Source organism: Squalius cephalus (genome assembly GCF_949319135.1).
Source record: "Squalius cephalus genome assembly, chromosome: 3".
NCBI lineage: Eukaryota > Metazoa > Chordata > Actinopteri > Cypriniformes > Leuciscidae > Squalius > Squalius cephalus.
In genome coordinates, this window is record NC_137124.1 from 54,342,672 (window position 1) to 54,359,229 (window position 16,558).

The 16,558-nt window shown below is 36.2% G+C and overlaps 1 protein-coding gene across 1 annotated transcript in view; it reads left to right on the top strand.

The window, feature by feature from the left end:
* pmfbp1 (polyamine modulated factor 1 binding protein 1) overlaps window positions 1-16,558 on the top strand; it is a 212,449-nt gene that overhangs the window by 149,823 nt on the left and 46,068 nt on the right. The window contains exons 10-14 of the mRNA XM_079865493.1: window positions 1,770-1,826; window positions 5,326-5,514; window positions 9,567-9,722; window positions 9,798-9,878; window positions 14,174-14,341. Of these exons, the coding sequence (XP_079721619.1) occupies window positions 1,770-1,826; window positions 5,326-5,514; window positions 9,567-9,722; window positions 9,798-9,878; window positions 14,174-14,341 (651 nt within the window). The remainder of the gene's footprint in view (window positions 1-1,769; window positions 1,827-5,325; window positions 5,515-9,566; window positions 9,723-9,797; window positions 9,879-14,173; window positions 14,342-16,558) is intronic.

Below are 16,558 nucleotides of genomic sequence, written 5' to 3' on the forward strand. Positions count from 1 at the left end.
GCACTTGCAGTTCATACTTCTTTCTTTGCTTATTTTTATTTCTTTTTCCAAGTAAAAGGGTCTTAGAAGTTTGGGCCTGCTGGGTCTCTGAAATCCTTGAGACTCTTGCTGTGCCCTCGTACCCTTGATAGTGCTCAAATCCTCAGAAAACAGCGGTGTGTTATGCGCATTGAGATCAAATAGAACAGTTCGCCACATTGACATGCTGCTTTATTATCTGCGTTCTCCTGAGCTCTGAATATCTGCTGCTTAGTTGTGTTGGTATTGTTAATACACTGGTTGAGAGGAAGCTCAGGGATCATACTTTGTTGTCTGATTTCTCAGTTTGACCTTCAAACCTAAGATTGACTGTTTTTATGCTACAAGTATTGCGAACTGTGGAACTCAGTGCCATTTCAAGTGCCTGTTGAGAGCTTTCACACTCTACTTTTCAGTGTTACTCGTCAGTTACTCGTCACTTTTCAGTGACGTCTAGAATCCGAGCAAGACTATCTTAGGTCTGAAGTTGTCTTTCTCTCATAGTCAAATTATATTGAAAGAAAAGATCAAATTTAGTAAATGAGATATAAGTAATTCATTTGATTATGATTCTTTGCACAGTGATGTAATGCATCACGGTTTAATTTGATTCATTTTTATTTATCATAAATAATAAATAATTTATCTATTATTAAATAAAAATTATGCTCCCTCTTAACATATACCGAACGCACAAATTCAGCACAAATAGCTGTAGGGACAATGTACATTTTTGTGGAATATTGACAACAAATGAAACACCAGATTTTACATTCATAACCACAACAATTGTATGTTTTTTTTTTTATACGAATGCATAATAAATTGGACAAATGTAATCAGTTATTTAATCACTGCAATTAATGCACTGAATTTTTCACAGTAAGCCTGATGTATTACAGTGAACTGATACATCTTTACCTCCAATTGGGATGGTTTGCTTGTCTAAATATTGAATTGACAAAATGAATCATTGATATTTATTTATTTTTGTGTATTTCAAGGCTTGTTTTATGTTTTGTTTTGTGTTTCTTGTTTTGTTTCATTTTGTTTTGTTTTGTGTTTTGTTTCATTTTGTTTTGTTTTGTGTTTCTTGTTTTGTTTCATTTTGTTTTGTTTTGTTTTGTTTCATTTTGTTTTGTTTTGTGTTTCTTGTTTTGTTTAATTTTGTTTTGTTTTGTGTTTTTTGTTTTGTTTCATTTTGTTTCATTTTGTTTTGTTTTCAGCCTGTCTGCTATGATTAACAGTTGTCATCTCCTTGTAACATTCATTTATAGTTGCTTTCTAGTATGTTGCATTTTGTTTTAGTTCTGTTTGTTGTGTAGCCTATAATGATGGCCTTCCATTTTATCACATTCTATTGCTTCATTGTGTAACTTAGTTTTCTTTTTCTATTCAACTTTTAACTAATCATCATAACACAGGATATGCACTTTTAGTTTTATTAAAAAATGGCCAGAAAATAAATGTGAAATGTGTATTTCAGCACTTGTTCAACACTCACGCCTTGCATGAGACCTTACGTGTGTTTTTCCCTTCAAAAGAAGAACGATAGTGGAGACAATACAACAAAAAGCCATTGTTACGTTCTCCTGCAGTTTACTTAAGCGGCAGAGGTCATATAGATCAACTTCTCTAGGACACACTCTGAAGGACTGTGCATTTTCTTTACTTTCTTTTGCTGTTGTTTTTACGCATTCATCCCTCAGCACCTCTCTGTTCTCTTCATGTCTCCCTCTCTCTTGCTGCAGGATTGTGTAAAGGCCGAGGAGCTGAAACGACTGAGAGAAGATAAACTCAAGGACAAGGTCTCTCAACAATCCACTGCCTATTAGCTTCTAAGCAATGTCTTCCTCACCGCAGTTAAGTGCCAGTCATAACCTTGCCATAATTTGAATTAGAGCTGCAACAGCACGTGTTTTTAACACCGAGACCCCACACACACACCTACACAATCGCCAGTGATGGCTCCGCTCAAAACAACGTCTAATATTATGACTGGCCCTAAAATGAGATGTAATATTAATGTGCTGCAGAGGCCAGACCTCAGCATCAGGAGGTACAGTTAACGCCAGTCACGCTCAACAGGCCACTATTGAAAAAACTGAAGTGCAAAACGACATATTTTCCAAGTTAATAGAGGTTTTTTTAAACGTGTTGATACCCCGTAACCCCAAATATAATGATTCTCTTACGAGGGCCCCCTTCCTAAAATATCAAGGAAACTATATATTTATTATATATATATGTTTTTATATATGTTTTATATATTAACTACATATTTTATACTATATAACTATATATTTTATATTATAACTATATATTTTAATTTGCTATACTATATGTATAATTTATTTTACTTTATTTCGCAGTGTCCATGTAACATGTTACATGTAGTTACTATAATTTATAATCCTAATCCAGACCCTAATCCTAGCCCTATAGTAAGTACATGTAGTTAATTAACTTTACTCAGTACTTAAATGTATAATTGCATTGTAATTATACTGTATTTATAATTACACTGTACACCTTAAAATAAATTTTTTTTTTTTTTTTATAAATGTACTTTTTACCCCTGTTTAATATACAAACCCAAAAAGAAACTATAGCTCTCAGTAGAATAAAATAAGTATGGCTAATCTCATAATTTCTGACCAGTCTTTAGAAAGATAATATTTAATTTGGAAAATTGAATTTATTTATTTATATATTTTCCTAAAAAAAAAAATTCTGAATATTTTCTGTGGATCCCCCCTAAGAACCTTTTCAACCTTTACTGGACACCAGTTTGAAAATTCATGAAGTTGCAATAATAATAATAATAATAATAATAATAATCAACATAAAATGTGACTAATTTTTCTGAACTTTTCCACTGATCCCTTGCGGTCCTCTGTTTTAACTGGTCAGCTTATCAGGCCTTAAGTAAGCACTATAAACTAGCCGACCTCACTAACTGACTAGTTGGTTGTAGGAAGACTAGTAATCCATCCTTTCCCTGAAGGGTGAAGTACACAGAGGAAGTGTTAAGGTTGTTTTCCACCTGTGCACAGTTGAGCACACACACCTTTGACTTTGACCCATTGACCTTGAGCGCAGATGGACTTATTTGGTCCACCTTTCTTTTCAAGCGCTCAGTTTACTTGCACAGGTGTATTGTTTTCCTCACACAAGTCCGAACGGACACAAAAATTGGACTGCATGCAGATGGTGTGTGTGGACATCAGTGGACTGTGCCAATGGCGAAAAGTACGTCACGTGGACTGTCTGTGAGACGAGGACAAGGGAAGCATGCTTTTGGCCTTAGGTAGGCTGGACCCGTGTAAGCGTGAGGAGGGTAACCTGAGGGCGAGCGCTCAGTCTCTCTTGTTTTTACACTTTGGCCTCCGTGCGCTTTGGGACCTTAGCAAAGCAGCTGCTTCAAAGTGCGACCAACCGCCACTTACTGCTGCGTTTTCCTCCGCTCCTCGGACAAGATTACTTTCCAAACACAACGCAGACAGCTTGATTAATAGAGGGGTCCGCCGAGGTGCCCGCAGTATATTTTCACACTTATTTCATTCGCATAGACTTTCATGCGCTGATCCTTTCACCGCAGGAGTCCGTCGGTTCATAAAATACATACGGCCCTTTGAGGCTGTCTGTGAAGACTGGAAGATTCTAGATGTGTTTGAGAGCTGATGGACAAGGTCACTTCTCATCTGTGTGGACGTCAGTCACGTAGCGATGCGACATTCATTAAAAGGTTTATGTAAATGTAGAACTTCTTACTGAGGATTCTGTATATTTGGAGCTGAAGCTGTGATGTACATACTGTATAGGTGACCCTGGATCACAAAACCAGTCATAAGTCGCACGGGTATATTTGAGGCAATAGCCATCAATACATTGTGTGAGTCAAAATTATCGATTTTTCTTTTCTGCCAAAAATCATTAGGATATTAAGTAAAGATCATGTTGCATGAAGATATTTTGTAAATTTCCTACCGTAAATATATAAAACATGTGTTTTTGTGAGTGAATGCAGCACAATCGCCAACATAAATGGACAACTTTAAAGGAGATTTTCTCAATGTTTCGATTTTTTTGCACCCTTAGATTCCAGATTTTCTAATAGTTGTATCTCGACCAAATATTGTCCTATCTTAACAAACCATACATCAATGGAAAGCTTATTTATTCAGTTTTCAGATGATGTATAAATCTCAAATTCGGAAAATTGACCCATGTGACTGGTTTTGTGGTCCATGGTCACATATGTTCTCCGCTGTCTTAAACTCTTCAGCTCAGTGTGTTGGCCTTTTTGCTACTTTTATTTGTATGAACAGTGAGAGATAGGACAGGAAATCATGGCAAAGTTGAATGATATCCGGAAATGTTGCAAGCCAGATTCAAATTTGATATGCCCACATGAACACAATGGATCAATGTGTCAACACATAGGGCCAAAGCTCCAACAGAGTAAATGTGTTTTTGTTTTTGTTTTGTTTTATTAAATCTGGAGACAGAAATCCACTCTGTCATGGTCAATACATGGTCATGTATTGGTCAGAACATATGGAAACCCTGTATAATTTAAAACCTAACAAACTTAATTGCGCAAAATGTTTTGCTTGAAAATTCTGATAGCTTGTAATGTAAGTCAATGAGATCTTTATAACAGTATATCAGATTACTTGCCGTACATAAAATGCATCGTTGTCACTCTATATCTTCCAATAGTATGTCTTAGTAAGATAATATTTAAATGCTTATTTTTATGATCAAAGCTCTGTAGTTTTAAAACAATAATGCAGTGCAATACAATGAGGATTGAGACATGAACAAATAAATATTCCTCAGAAAATAAATATTTTACTAAAAAAATAATGCATGGATAATCAAGTGACCCTAAGTAGCTTCTGTCCAGAAAGTGTTCATCATGAAATAGCAGTATAAAAGTTATTCTTACATTTACTTTATAAAAATCAGTAAAACTTTCACAGCAAAAAGACACATGAACCACGACCTGAACGCGGACCGTTTTAGAATGATACTAAAAGACCTTTTAGTTACTAAAAAACTATAAGCTATCAATCTGACAACGAAGGGATGTAGTAGATTGTGTACAACAGGTTTTACAGCAAAGTTTTGATCATATTGATAATTTAGTGGACTTAGCAATATGCATATCAAATATCATAAAGTAGGCTTCATAGGGTTTGATATTTTTGTATCTAGTCCGATGACATTCATGCATTTTCCAAATAGGATTTGGTGCCACTGTACGTGCATGTATAAAGCTTCCTGTACATGTGTGTGTAGGTCAGGCATCAGGAAGAGCTGACTGCAGAGCTGCAGAGAGGATTTGACCAGAAGGAGAAAGAGCTGAAGGAATGGAAAGAGCGATGGTACTCCGTCTCAGAGAGCCTCCGGCACGCACACACACAGCTCCAGCAGACCCAGGACAGCCGAGACCGGGCCGTCAGCAGCCTGAAACTACAGCAGGAGAAGGTGATGTGTACACACTTTATATACCGGTGAGGGCAGGGGAACGACACAAGAGGGGAAAAACAGAGAGTAGAATTAACGGATAAAGGTCAAGGTCAACATTCAGAGGTCAAAAAATCATTAAATTCACATATTTAGCGGAAGGACTTTAGTATGCATGTGTGATTTGTGTGATCAGTTTGAAATCATACTAACAGAATGAAGGAGTTATAATTTCAATAAATGCATTCATGGCATTAAAAAAAAAAAAAAGGCGTGTTAAACATTTGATTAATATACATGCTTTAACCTGTTAACTTTTTACAGCCTACTCAAAATACAAAATTTAAAGAGGAAAATGTAGAGGAGGAGTGAGATTATAGATGTGAAGCTAAGGATGGGGGCAGGTGATGGAGACCAGAGGAAAGACTGAAGGCAATAAATGAGAAAGAACAGGGGCGAGTGGGTGGCTAGAGGTCTACAGGTCGCCTGACTGTGACCCCGTGACCTCTCCTCATTCACACATCAGCACACTGGGGACCAATTAAGCTCAGCTCCAATCGGTGGACCAGCAAAGGAAATGAGCTTTTTCAGCTCCGCCTCCACACACACACACTTTATAACATGCTTAATGTACATGAGCACAGGGTTTTTAAATCATCATTTTGCACCTAGACAATAGTTTAGTTCTTTAACAAGCGGAAGGAACAGAAGAAATGCAGTCTATTGGCCAGTAAGTTGGAGTTTTTGTTCAGTTTGCTAACGATCACAGGACAGGGATTTTTTTTCATAGGTTTATTTATTTATTTATTTTAAGCTGGGTAACACTTTATTCTGATAATCCACTTTAGACATTACACTAACAATAACAAGTAACTTTGCAACTACATATCAACTAAATCTCATTAATTTGCAAGTACAAGGCAACTAACTCTCATTAGATTTGTAGTAAACTGTTAGGTTAGGGTTTTGGTTAGTAGAATTAGTTGACATGTGCTTGCAAAGTTACTTATAGTCTGTAGAATGTCTGTAGAAAGTGTTACCAAAAGCTGTATTTTCAAGTAGTGCTGCACGATTAATCATATCGCAATCGCGATGTCAAGCCTACGCGATTATATGACGCAAAATGCTGCGATTTTATATTAAATAAATAAATTAGCGCTGTTAACGCAATTAACGCAGCATCTGTTAATTTTTGGCATCCTTTGGCTAGTGTTACATGATCCCGCTCTTATTCATGCAAATGCTTTTAAACCATTCATGCGCGATAAGACAAAAAAGAACGCGCTGCCTGTGAATGTCCTGACTGTGACGCACAGAAAGACTCGCGCTAACATCGTGCGTGCGCACAAAACAGCATGCCAGAATACAGCTCTCTTTCGAGCTTGAACGAACAATAACACACACAATTATGCCAAAATGTCTTTTTGTCGAGTATCTTCATAACATAAGAGTAGTCTTATGATGAACGTGAAGAGTTGTGACTCGTGAGAGAATGAGGTCCACGTCTCTGACAGCAGCGGCTGGTCTTAAAGGGACAGTACACAGTAGCCACTAATTATATCTGTTGCTAAAGTTAATCAAAGAACAAAGGGAACAGAGAAAAACACTCACTGCTCTTGACTAAAGAACTTTTTTCTTTAGGCAGATTATCACTAATCTGTCTGTGCATTTATTTTCCTTGAGAACCAAGCAAGTTGACCATTTGTTTATTATATCGCATATCGCAATCGCAATATTGACCTCAATTATCGCAATATGACATTTTCCCCAAATCGTGCAGCCCTTGTTTCAAGTATATTTCGATTTTGATTAAAGAGTCATTAATGTCAGCAAGAAATGTAAGTTAACCCAATCTATTTTCTAAATGCATGTTATTGACCTTACTGTTCTTAAACTCAAGGAATTCACTTATTACTTAAGCTTATACCCTTCACACGACCCCAAATACCAACCTGACTCACCACAAATCATGACAAAATGCTCCATGGACCCCTGCTGCTTAAATTTGTGTTGTGTCTTCTTCCTTTATGATTACTGTAGGCAATACGAGTAGACGGTCTATTCTCTGCTTTATATCCTGCATACACTCACAGAAATGCACTAAAATCATATTTTATTTGAAGTTGGATCATTCTGTTTGGAATAAAGGGGGGAATGGTACTTTAGCAGATAATTACGTGTAATCCACAATCATTTCCAATAATAACAGACAAAGTGGTTTGAGCCCACGTTATCCAATTTGCCATTTAATGTGAGAAAGGCTGTTGCTCTCTCCCTAAAAATGTAACCATTTCCTTAAATCGTCAATTTGCCCTGCATCCAGAAAGCATGGAGGGCAGAAAGAATGGAACATTATATTCCAGTCCTGTCCTCATATAGAAACGGAAGATGATTTTTTTTTCTCTTTCTTTGTTTTGAACCCTGCTGTTTTTAATTGAAGCCTGTTCTGGGTCTTTTAGCCTGGTCAGCATGAGGACACACTGGAAGCTTTGAGACAGGAAGCAGAATTCTTGAGAGATAGGCTACTATAACTCTTTTATGCTCATCGAGGTTGCATTTATTTGATCAAAAACAAAATCAACATTCAACATTCGTCACACTCTTAGCCCCTCAGCGATCTCATAACGTCTTGTTCAATCGACATTTGTGCATGTGCGGACAATATTTATTGAAGCATGGTGGACCTCAGGTATGATTTTATCAATCGCAGGTGATTTTATATATATATACATATATACAGGTGCTGGTCATAAAATTAGAATATCATCAAAAAGTTGATTTATTTCAAGAATTCAACTTAACAGGTGAAACTAATATATTATATAGATTCATTACATGCAAAATGAGATATTTTAAGCCTTTATTTGTTATAATTAAATTAAATAAAAGAGGACTTTGGTCCACTGTGCTTTATTAAATCCAGAGTCAACGCAGCCGTCTACCAGGACATTTCCAGAGCACTTCATGCTTCCTTCATTTCCCAGCAGGATTTGCACCGGCCCACACTGCCAATATAACCAAAACTTGGTTCAATGACCATGGGATTACTGTGTAATTACTGTGTGATTTCATGTAATATTCTAATTTTCTGGGATTTTGATTTTGTGGGTTTCATAAGCTGTAAGCCATAATCATCAAAATTATAACAAATAAAGGCTTGAAATATCTCACTTTGCATGTAATGAGTCTATATAATATATTAGCTTCACCTGTTAAGTTGAATTCTTGAAATAAATCAACTTTTTGATGATATTCTAATTTTATGACCAGCACCTGTATATATGAAATGATACTATGGAGAAAAAAGTCTTAAACATTGAGTCATTTATTCATTAATTCAGTCAAACGATTCCATCAAAACGCAAACTCATTCAGTTGCTAAGAGACGCACAATGATTCTACTGTGGATTTGTTGCAAAACAGAGCAAAAACCGCTTCTAAGTCTAAAATGAAAGTCACCTAACATTAACTTCTTGTTTATTGAACTGTTGTATAAAATCAACACCATTTGCAATCATGCTGATATTGGGGAAAACGGCACTCTATATCCCGATACAAATATTAAAAACAAGAACTCAAATAGGGACATTTTGCCTCATATATCTTGATTTTTGAGGGGCATTTTTGCCCCAAGCCCCTGTTAATTTCCGTGTTGGCAGGGGCCAGGGCTCTTCTGTTGCGAGGCCTGTTTCAAGTGAAATATTGCAAAAACCGTTACTGCTTACCACTTTCTTCAATACTTGAAGTTCTTCAATACTTGTTGCCACGAACCTGCCTTTTTTACTTTTGCATGTTTTACTTTGAACTAGTTTTATTGACTGTTTATCCAGTCTGCTGCTCAGTTGGAATAAACAAGTGCAGTATAATGTGTTGTGCAAGGAAAGCCGCGAGCAGGTCTAGATCAGAGAGAGATCAGAGAGAGCTTAAAGACTGATGAGCATCGATACACTACCTGATACTACACCCTCTCCAGCCTCCATGATCTACACATCAATAAACACATCCACTGACCGGCATGATGCAACCTGACCTACAATAACAGATCTTGCATCTCTGTTCCTATGCACAAACAGCTGGTTGAAGAGGAGTCCATGGTCTCCAGCCTACATGAAGTAGAGTATCAGAGGGATCTTCTGGCCTCTGGAATAGCTGAGCTGAACTGTGACATCCAGCATCAGGAGGAAGACTGCAAGTGGCTCATAGAGCAACAGAGAGCAGAGCGGGACGAGGTACAACGCACCACATACTTCAGTAAAACTGTGTCTGGTAAGGCTCCCGTAGAGTAAAACCTGTCTGTGTGGTAGGTGTCCGATAGAGATGAGGTTCAGAGACTGACGGCAGACATGCGGGCCGCTCAGGAGAGTCTGACCTCTACACAAGAGGAGGTGAGGAAAACCTGTCAATCATTTGGTCCACTCACCTTTTGTCTGTTTTTTAAGGCATACACGTATTGAAAATATAGTCACCTACACTATCTTTCAAATGTTTGGGGTTCAGAATGACTTTTTTTAGTGTTTAAAGAAAAAACTTATGCACACTAAAGCTGCTTTTATAAATGCAGTAACAAATACAGTGGAAACCATTAATATTGTGAAATATTATTACAGTTTAAAATAACTGTTTTCTATTTGATTTTTTTTTTTTATGTAATTGATGGTAAAGTTGTATTTTCAGCATCATTCCTCCAGTATTCAGTGTCACATGATCCTTCAGAAATTATTCTATGCTGATTTGCTGCTAAAGAAACATGTCTTATTATTATCAATGTTTAAAATAGTTGTGCTACTTAATATTTTGTGGAGACCATGATACATTTTTCAGGATTCTTTGATGAACAGAAAGTTCAAAAGAACAGCATTTATTTGAAATCTTTTGTAACATTATAAATCTCTTTACTGTCACTTTTGATCAATTGTTTGTGTCCTTAATAAAAATAAATATATTAGTTTTGTTCTAATCTGACTGACACCAAACCTCCATTTTCTCAGACAAGTTTTTGCTCTGATAGTAACCAGATAGCTTGTCTTTTTTAGTAAGTAACCCAACAGGTGGGTTATTCTTTATTTTTTTATTTTTTTTTATTTTTTTTACATTTTAACTGTTGGCCAAGTTTAAATTATTTGTTACGGATCCTGTAAATAGAGCCTCACTTGAACCTTTACTTGGTACATTACTTAAAATTCTTTACATTTAAGAAGGCTTTTGACCTGAAATCTTTTGATTAAGCTTTCTTGCACCAAAAAAGGCATAATCCATCTTGTCACGACCACTTTTGTATCCTCTCTCTGACTCTGAGAATTAAATAGACGGTTTTTGCTACGGTACCTTTAAGACTTATTTATATAAATAGCTTATTTTTGTATAGGCTAACCTCAGCATACTTGCATAATTCACACACTGATCAGAGAAAACAGAATTTTTTTTTTTTTTTTGTAAAAAGTCCTCCAATAAGCTTTGTTTTGTTTACAACTTTGAAAAATAAATTTTACAGTGAGTAAACGTGGTCGGTCACACTGCATGTTAAGGGTATTGCAACTTAGTCTCCAAAGGGTCTGTGCCAGAAGCAGAAGCCATGCTTGTAAACATTGTTTCATTTTACCTTGATCATATCAATCATATCAGTGTTGATTATTCATTTATTTTGGTGATGTAGCTCATGTATATAACATAACATATATAACTCATAGGCCCCATTTACATTACATGGTTCAAGTGACCCAATTTGATTTTGTCCACCCATGTGGCACAGATCGGATATGACCCAAAGCACATGATTCCGATATTCTCAGATCGGTTTTAGGCCGCATATGTGGAAAGAAATCTGACATGAATCCGATTGAAGTAAGTCATTGAAAAAATGACAGTGGCAAATGATGTCAACTCAGCTGGACACCACCCACGATCACATGACTTCTTTCAATGACGCAATGGAGGATGAAGGCTCAACTCAATGTTTTGCTGATCTTTAAAGATGGTGCAGAAAGCAAAACATGATATTATTTAGTCTGCGTCCATTGCAAATCGTGCCGTTTTTACTTCCTTTTCGGCCTAAGCTTTTCCGGGTCAGTACGCCGAGTGTATAGTGTAAATGCAGAAATCGGATATGGGTCACTTTTAAAAGATGTAAGCTGGTCAGCAAAACAAATCAGATATAGTCAACATATCGGAATTGGGCATCAAGCCCTGCAGTGTAAATGTGGCCTTCGATCAGAAGGCTGCATCTGAAGGTCTCCGTGAGCCGAAAGCGGACAGGATCAAGGACACGGGCTGTCCAGTCCATCCACACTCACACAACACACAACACACACACACACAATAAAGATGGACCTGACGCCCGCACGTCTCCCTCTTCCCTGTGTGCCAAACTTTTGCATAACTTGTCAGTTGAAGTAGAAGCCTATGCTGGTTTATTTATACATCTCTGACTGGTCAGTTATTTGTTTGGCAGAGTGTCCTTGGATGTTTTAAATGGGACAAACCTGTCACTTCAGTGCTGACTGGATGTTTTGAGTTCTTTGAGAGATTTTCTTTTTCATATTTATTAATTTATTTTGACTTTTTTTTTTCAGAGCGAGCGAGCGTGCAGTGAATAATGCATTGGATTCTGCTCCATGTACTGTTTTTATCATTAGCATTCAGCCCCAGTTATCTTCCGAACTTATGAGTGCCTGTGAAATGTTTGTGATGTTATTTATTTATGTTGCCCTCTCAATTATTCATTTGTTTATTTATTCATGGCAGAACTAACTGCAATTGGAAAATTCATTTTTGCTGAAGGGCACATCCAACCCCCCCACCACCACACCTCAATCCGCTCCACCTCCTCTTGCATGAAGGTTTGTTAGTAACTGCTTCATGTGGCATTTCCTAAGACTCAAGGGGAGATGTCATTTTAATCCAAGCAGACGGCTGAAGAGACAGACACGGAGAGAAAGAGAACGAGAGTACTCTTTTTGCACTATAGAGGTGATGGTGCGTGATTATAGAGAGACATTTAATGAAAGAGGGATGAATTTGACAGGCTGCATGTCTCTGTGCCACAGCCGTGCTTCATGCTGAATTCCCTCAGGCCTCTGTGCTGTCCTGTCTTTTCTGGCCATATTTATTTATATATATATATATATATATATATATATAAAAAAAGGCTTTATTATACTTATATCAGAAGTCAAAAAAGGTAATCTCAGCTGAATTTAACAGGTTGCCATGCTTAAATATTTTCCACAGAGCATTATATATTATCTACTATATATGTTACCTACCGGACTAAACTTTTGAATATTTATTTTATTTTTTATTTTTTTATGTTTTTGAAAGAAATATCTAATGCTTATGAAGGCAGTGTTTATTTGATCAAAAATACAGTAAAAACCGTAATATTCTGATATATTATTACGATCTAAATTAAAGCTTTCTTTTGAATATATTATAAAATGTAATTTATTCCTATTTTGGTACACCTAGCAGCAAAATCGACTTAAAATACTCTGCTTTTGTAAAATCAAGAAAACAAACAGGGTGCACTTTCTGCCGTCTCAGTTTTTGCAAACTTCTTTCTGAAACACGTCAAAAAGGAACTGAAACTCAATGAATACTTGCCACACAGACATGAGAGATATGTATTTAGAAAGCTTGAAGTGTACTTTTAAAGTTAGTCATTAGTCATATCGAAAACAAATATTTTCTGCTTTTCATTGAGTTTGGAAGAAACTGTAAGGAAAAAGCCTTGAATTTATCTCGGAAAAAGTTGTTCTTATTATTTTGAATGTTGGAAACAGTTTTTGATGTGTAAAATGCTTGTGGTTTTTCATATTCTTTGATTAATAAAAAGTTCAAAAGAACAGAATTTATTTGAATTAGAAGTCTTATGTAACATTATAAATGTCTTTACTGTCACTTTAGATCAATTTTATGTGTCCTTGCTGAATAAATGTTTGTTTGTTTTTTTGTTTTTTTGTTTTTTTTTTACTTACCCCAAACATATTGAAGCATATTAGAATGATTTTTAAAGGATCCTGTGACACTGAAGACTGGAGTAATGATGCTGAAAATCCAGCTTTGCCATCATAGGAATAAATTACTTTTTAAAATATACTGTACTAAAATAGAAAACAGTTATTTTAAATTGTAATAATATTTCTCAATATTACTGTTTTTACTGTATTTTAAATCAAATAAATTCAGCATTAGAGACCATAAAAGACTTCTTTCAGAAACAAACAAAAAAACAACATTTTTTTGTGTGTGTGTGTGTGTATATATATATATATATATATATATAAAAAAAAATTTTTTTTTATTTTTTTTTTTACTTAGATCTATGGCTTCACTATACTTTATTAACAGCTACCAATAATCATAATACTAAGGAATCTCAGCCAAAAACACAGTTTACCTTGTTGTTCCATACTTATTATTTAGTCATTTTTATACTGAGATTTATATTTACCTTGTTGTTCCATACTTATTATTTAGTCATTTTTATACTGAGATTTATATGTTAACAGATTTTCCCCCAATATCACGACTTAAAATGTGTAAAGCAGAATCCGGAGATTTCATCTAGGCGATTATGAGTTCCTGCTCTCTAAATACTGGCCCTGGCTATCAAAAATCCACATCACTTGACTATTAACATGCATTTAATATTGTCATTGTGTGGCTGTGGCGTGTGTTTTAGCTCGCAGAGCGGATGCAGGAGGTCCTGTCTAGGAGAGAGGAGGTTGTGGCCCTGCAGAAGGAGTTGAGCAGACTTCAGGAGATCCTGAAACAGAGAGAGGAGGTGATAGAGAAGAACAAACACAACACGACACGGCTCCAGCGAGAGATAGACTCTCTTCACAAACAGGTAAACACACTAAAAATCACAAATTGGCCAGTCTGGGTATTGAGACCTGAAAGAAAACGTGGAGTAAGCATGAGTTTGTGGTGGTGTTTCTGTGTGTTCAGCTGAAGGGTGTTTGTGAGGTCTCCGGTGAGCGCACTCACGTGTAATATTTCCTGTCGGCTGCATCGACAAACCACACATAGGCATGGAATTCCAATTAATTCCCTTTAATTAGGCCCTCCCTTGCTCATGGCACAGTTCCTTCATTTATTTTAATCTTGTTTATGCACCTTGATTGTTTCACAATATAGATTTTTTTTAATTAGGCAAGATTGATTAAATTGCATTGATTCTCTGTCCTTATTAAAATACCCCCACCCCCCAACTCTACTCTCTCCAAACTGGTGTTATTTTTCATTATTAGTGGTTGTGCCTTCAGCTTGGCTTTAAGTGTGTGTGTGTGTGTGTGTGTGTGTGTGTGTGTGTGTGTGTGTGTGTGTGTGTGTGTGTGTGTGTGTGTGTGTGTGTGTGTGTGTGTGTGTGTTATGAAAATAATGTTTATCATACTTTATTACAGCATCTGAAAGTCTGTTGTATTGGCAACCACTTCATGAGCGAGCAGAGGTTTCATTAGAAGCTTGTGTGCTGTTTATTAGTCGCAGTTTCTTACAGAATTGCTCCGAACTACATTAAACCAAAGAATACTGTGTTTGTTTTGTTTCAATTTTGTTTGTTTTTTCTTTTCGTTTCAGTTAATATTTATATAACGTAACAACACATTCACATGTTCACTGTTCTCTGATGATGTTTAATGGTCACATGACGTGCAAGTAAACTGATCAGATATTTTAGCTTTTATTAGTAAGTGTTTTAGGTTACACTTTATTTTAAGCTGTCCATGTTACAGTGTAATTATACACTGAAGTACTGAGTAATAATAATTAACTACATGTACTTACAGTACTATAGGGTTAGGAATAGGGGTTGGTTTAGTACCTATACAACATACCCAACCTTCTAACAATGTTTTAACAACATGGCCAAAAGGTTGCTATAACTACATTGTGTGGTGAAGGTTGTTACAGCGTTGTCACAATGTTGACATTGAACCACCGTTCAGGGCCATTGCTTAAGGTTGTGCCTAGGGTGTCTGGACAACCACTGGACGACATATGTACTCGTCACTGCCCTGAAGCGCGAAAATCAGCCTTTTAAATTTCAATTGACCATTGGGCCGTCTCTCATTCTTCATCGAGCAATCCATACGTGAGAATTGCGTTTAATTTACCTCAGCTAAATAAGATACGTAATTATTCAAACAACCTAGAACTTCCTTGTCTAATGTGACATTTATTTGAAAATCTTCTGGTCAGGTATGACAAATATTTAATAACTTTATGCCAAAAGTATGAAGCCAAAATGACTTTAATGATGAGTAATTGATTTCAGCGCGTAGCCTATTTGTTGCTAATGCTTTTTCCTTTCTTTTTTTTTGGAAACGCACAGAGAAAAAAAATGTTTGTAACTGCTCGCACAACTGTTTCTTTTTTCCTTTCATTTGTCATCTCATTCGTTTCTTTGCTAAATTTTCTCATGTCTGCTCATGCTAGTTAACGTTAATCCACTCCCTGTTTTGTTTTCTCACAAATGTATGACTTTTGGAAGTGCAATTTGATTACCATATGCAGTTTTAATAAAGTTGAATTAGGTAAACTTCTTTGTCATTTTTACTCTTCAAAGTGTACACTTGTAGATGTTGATTATAATGAATTTACTGTTAGGCCCATAAATAATAATATACAATAATAATAAACAATATTTAAAAAGTATATAATTTTTTAACATAAGACTAATTAAAAATTAACCACAAAACATGCTAAATGGGGGATATCTACACTCACCTAAAGGATTATTAGGAACACCATACTAATACTGTGTTTGACCCCCTTTCGCCTTCAGAACTGCCTTAATTCTACGTGGCATTGATTCAACAAGGTGCTGAAAGCATTCTTTAGAAATGTTGGCCCATATTAATAGGATAGCATCTTGCAGTTGATGGAGATTTGTGGGATGCACATCCAGGGCACGAAGCTCCCGTTCCACCACATCCCAAAGATGCTCTATTGGGTTGAGATCTGGTGACTGGGGGGGCCATTTTAGTACAGTGAACTAATTGTCATGTTCAAGAAACCAATTTGAAATGATTCAAGCTTTGTGACATGGTGCATTATCCTGCTG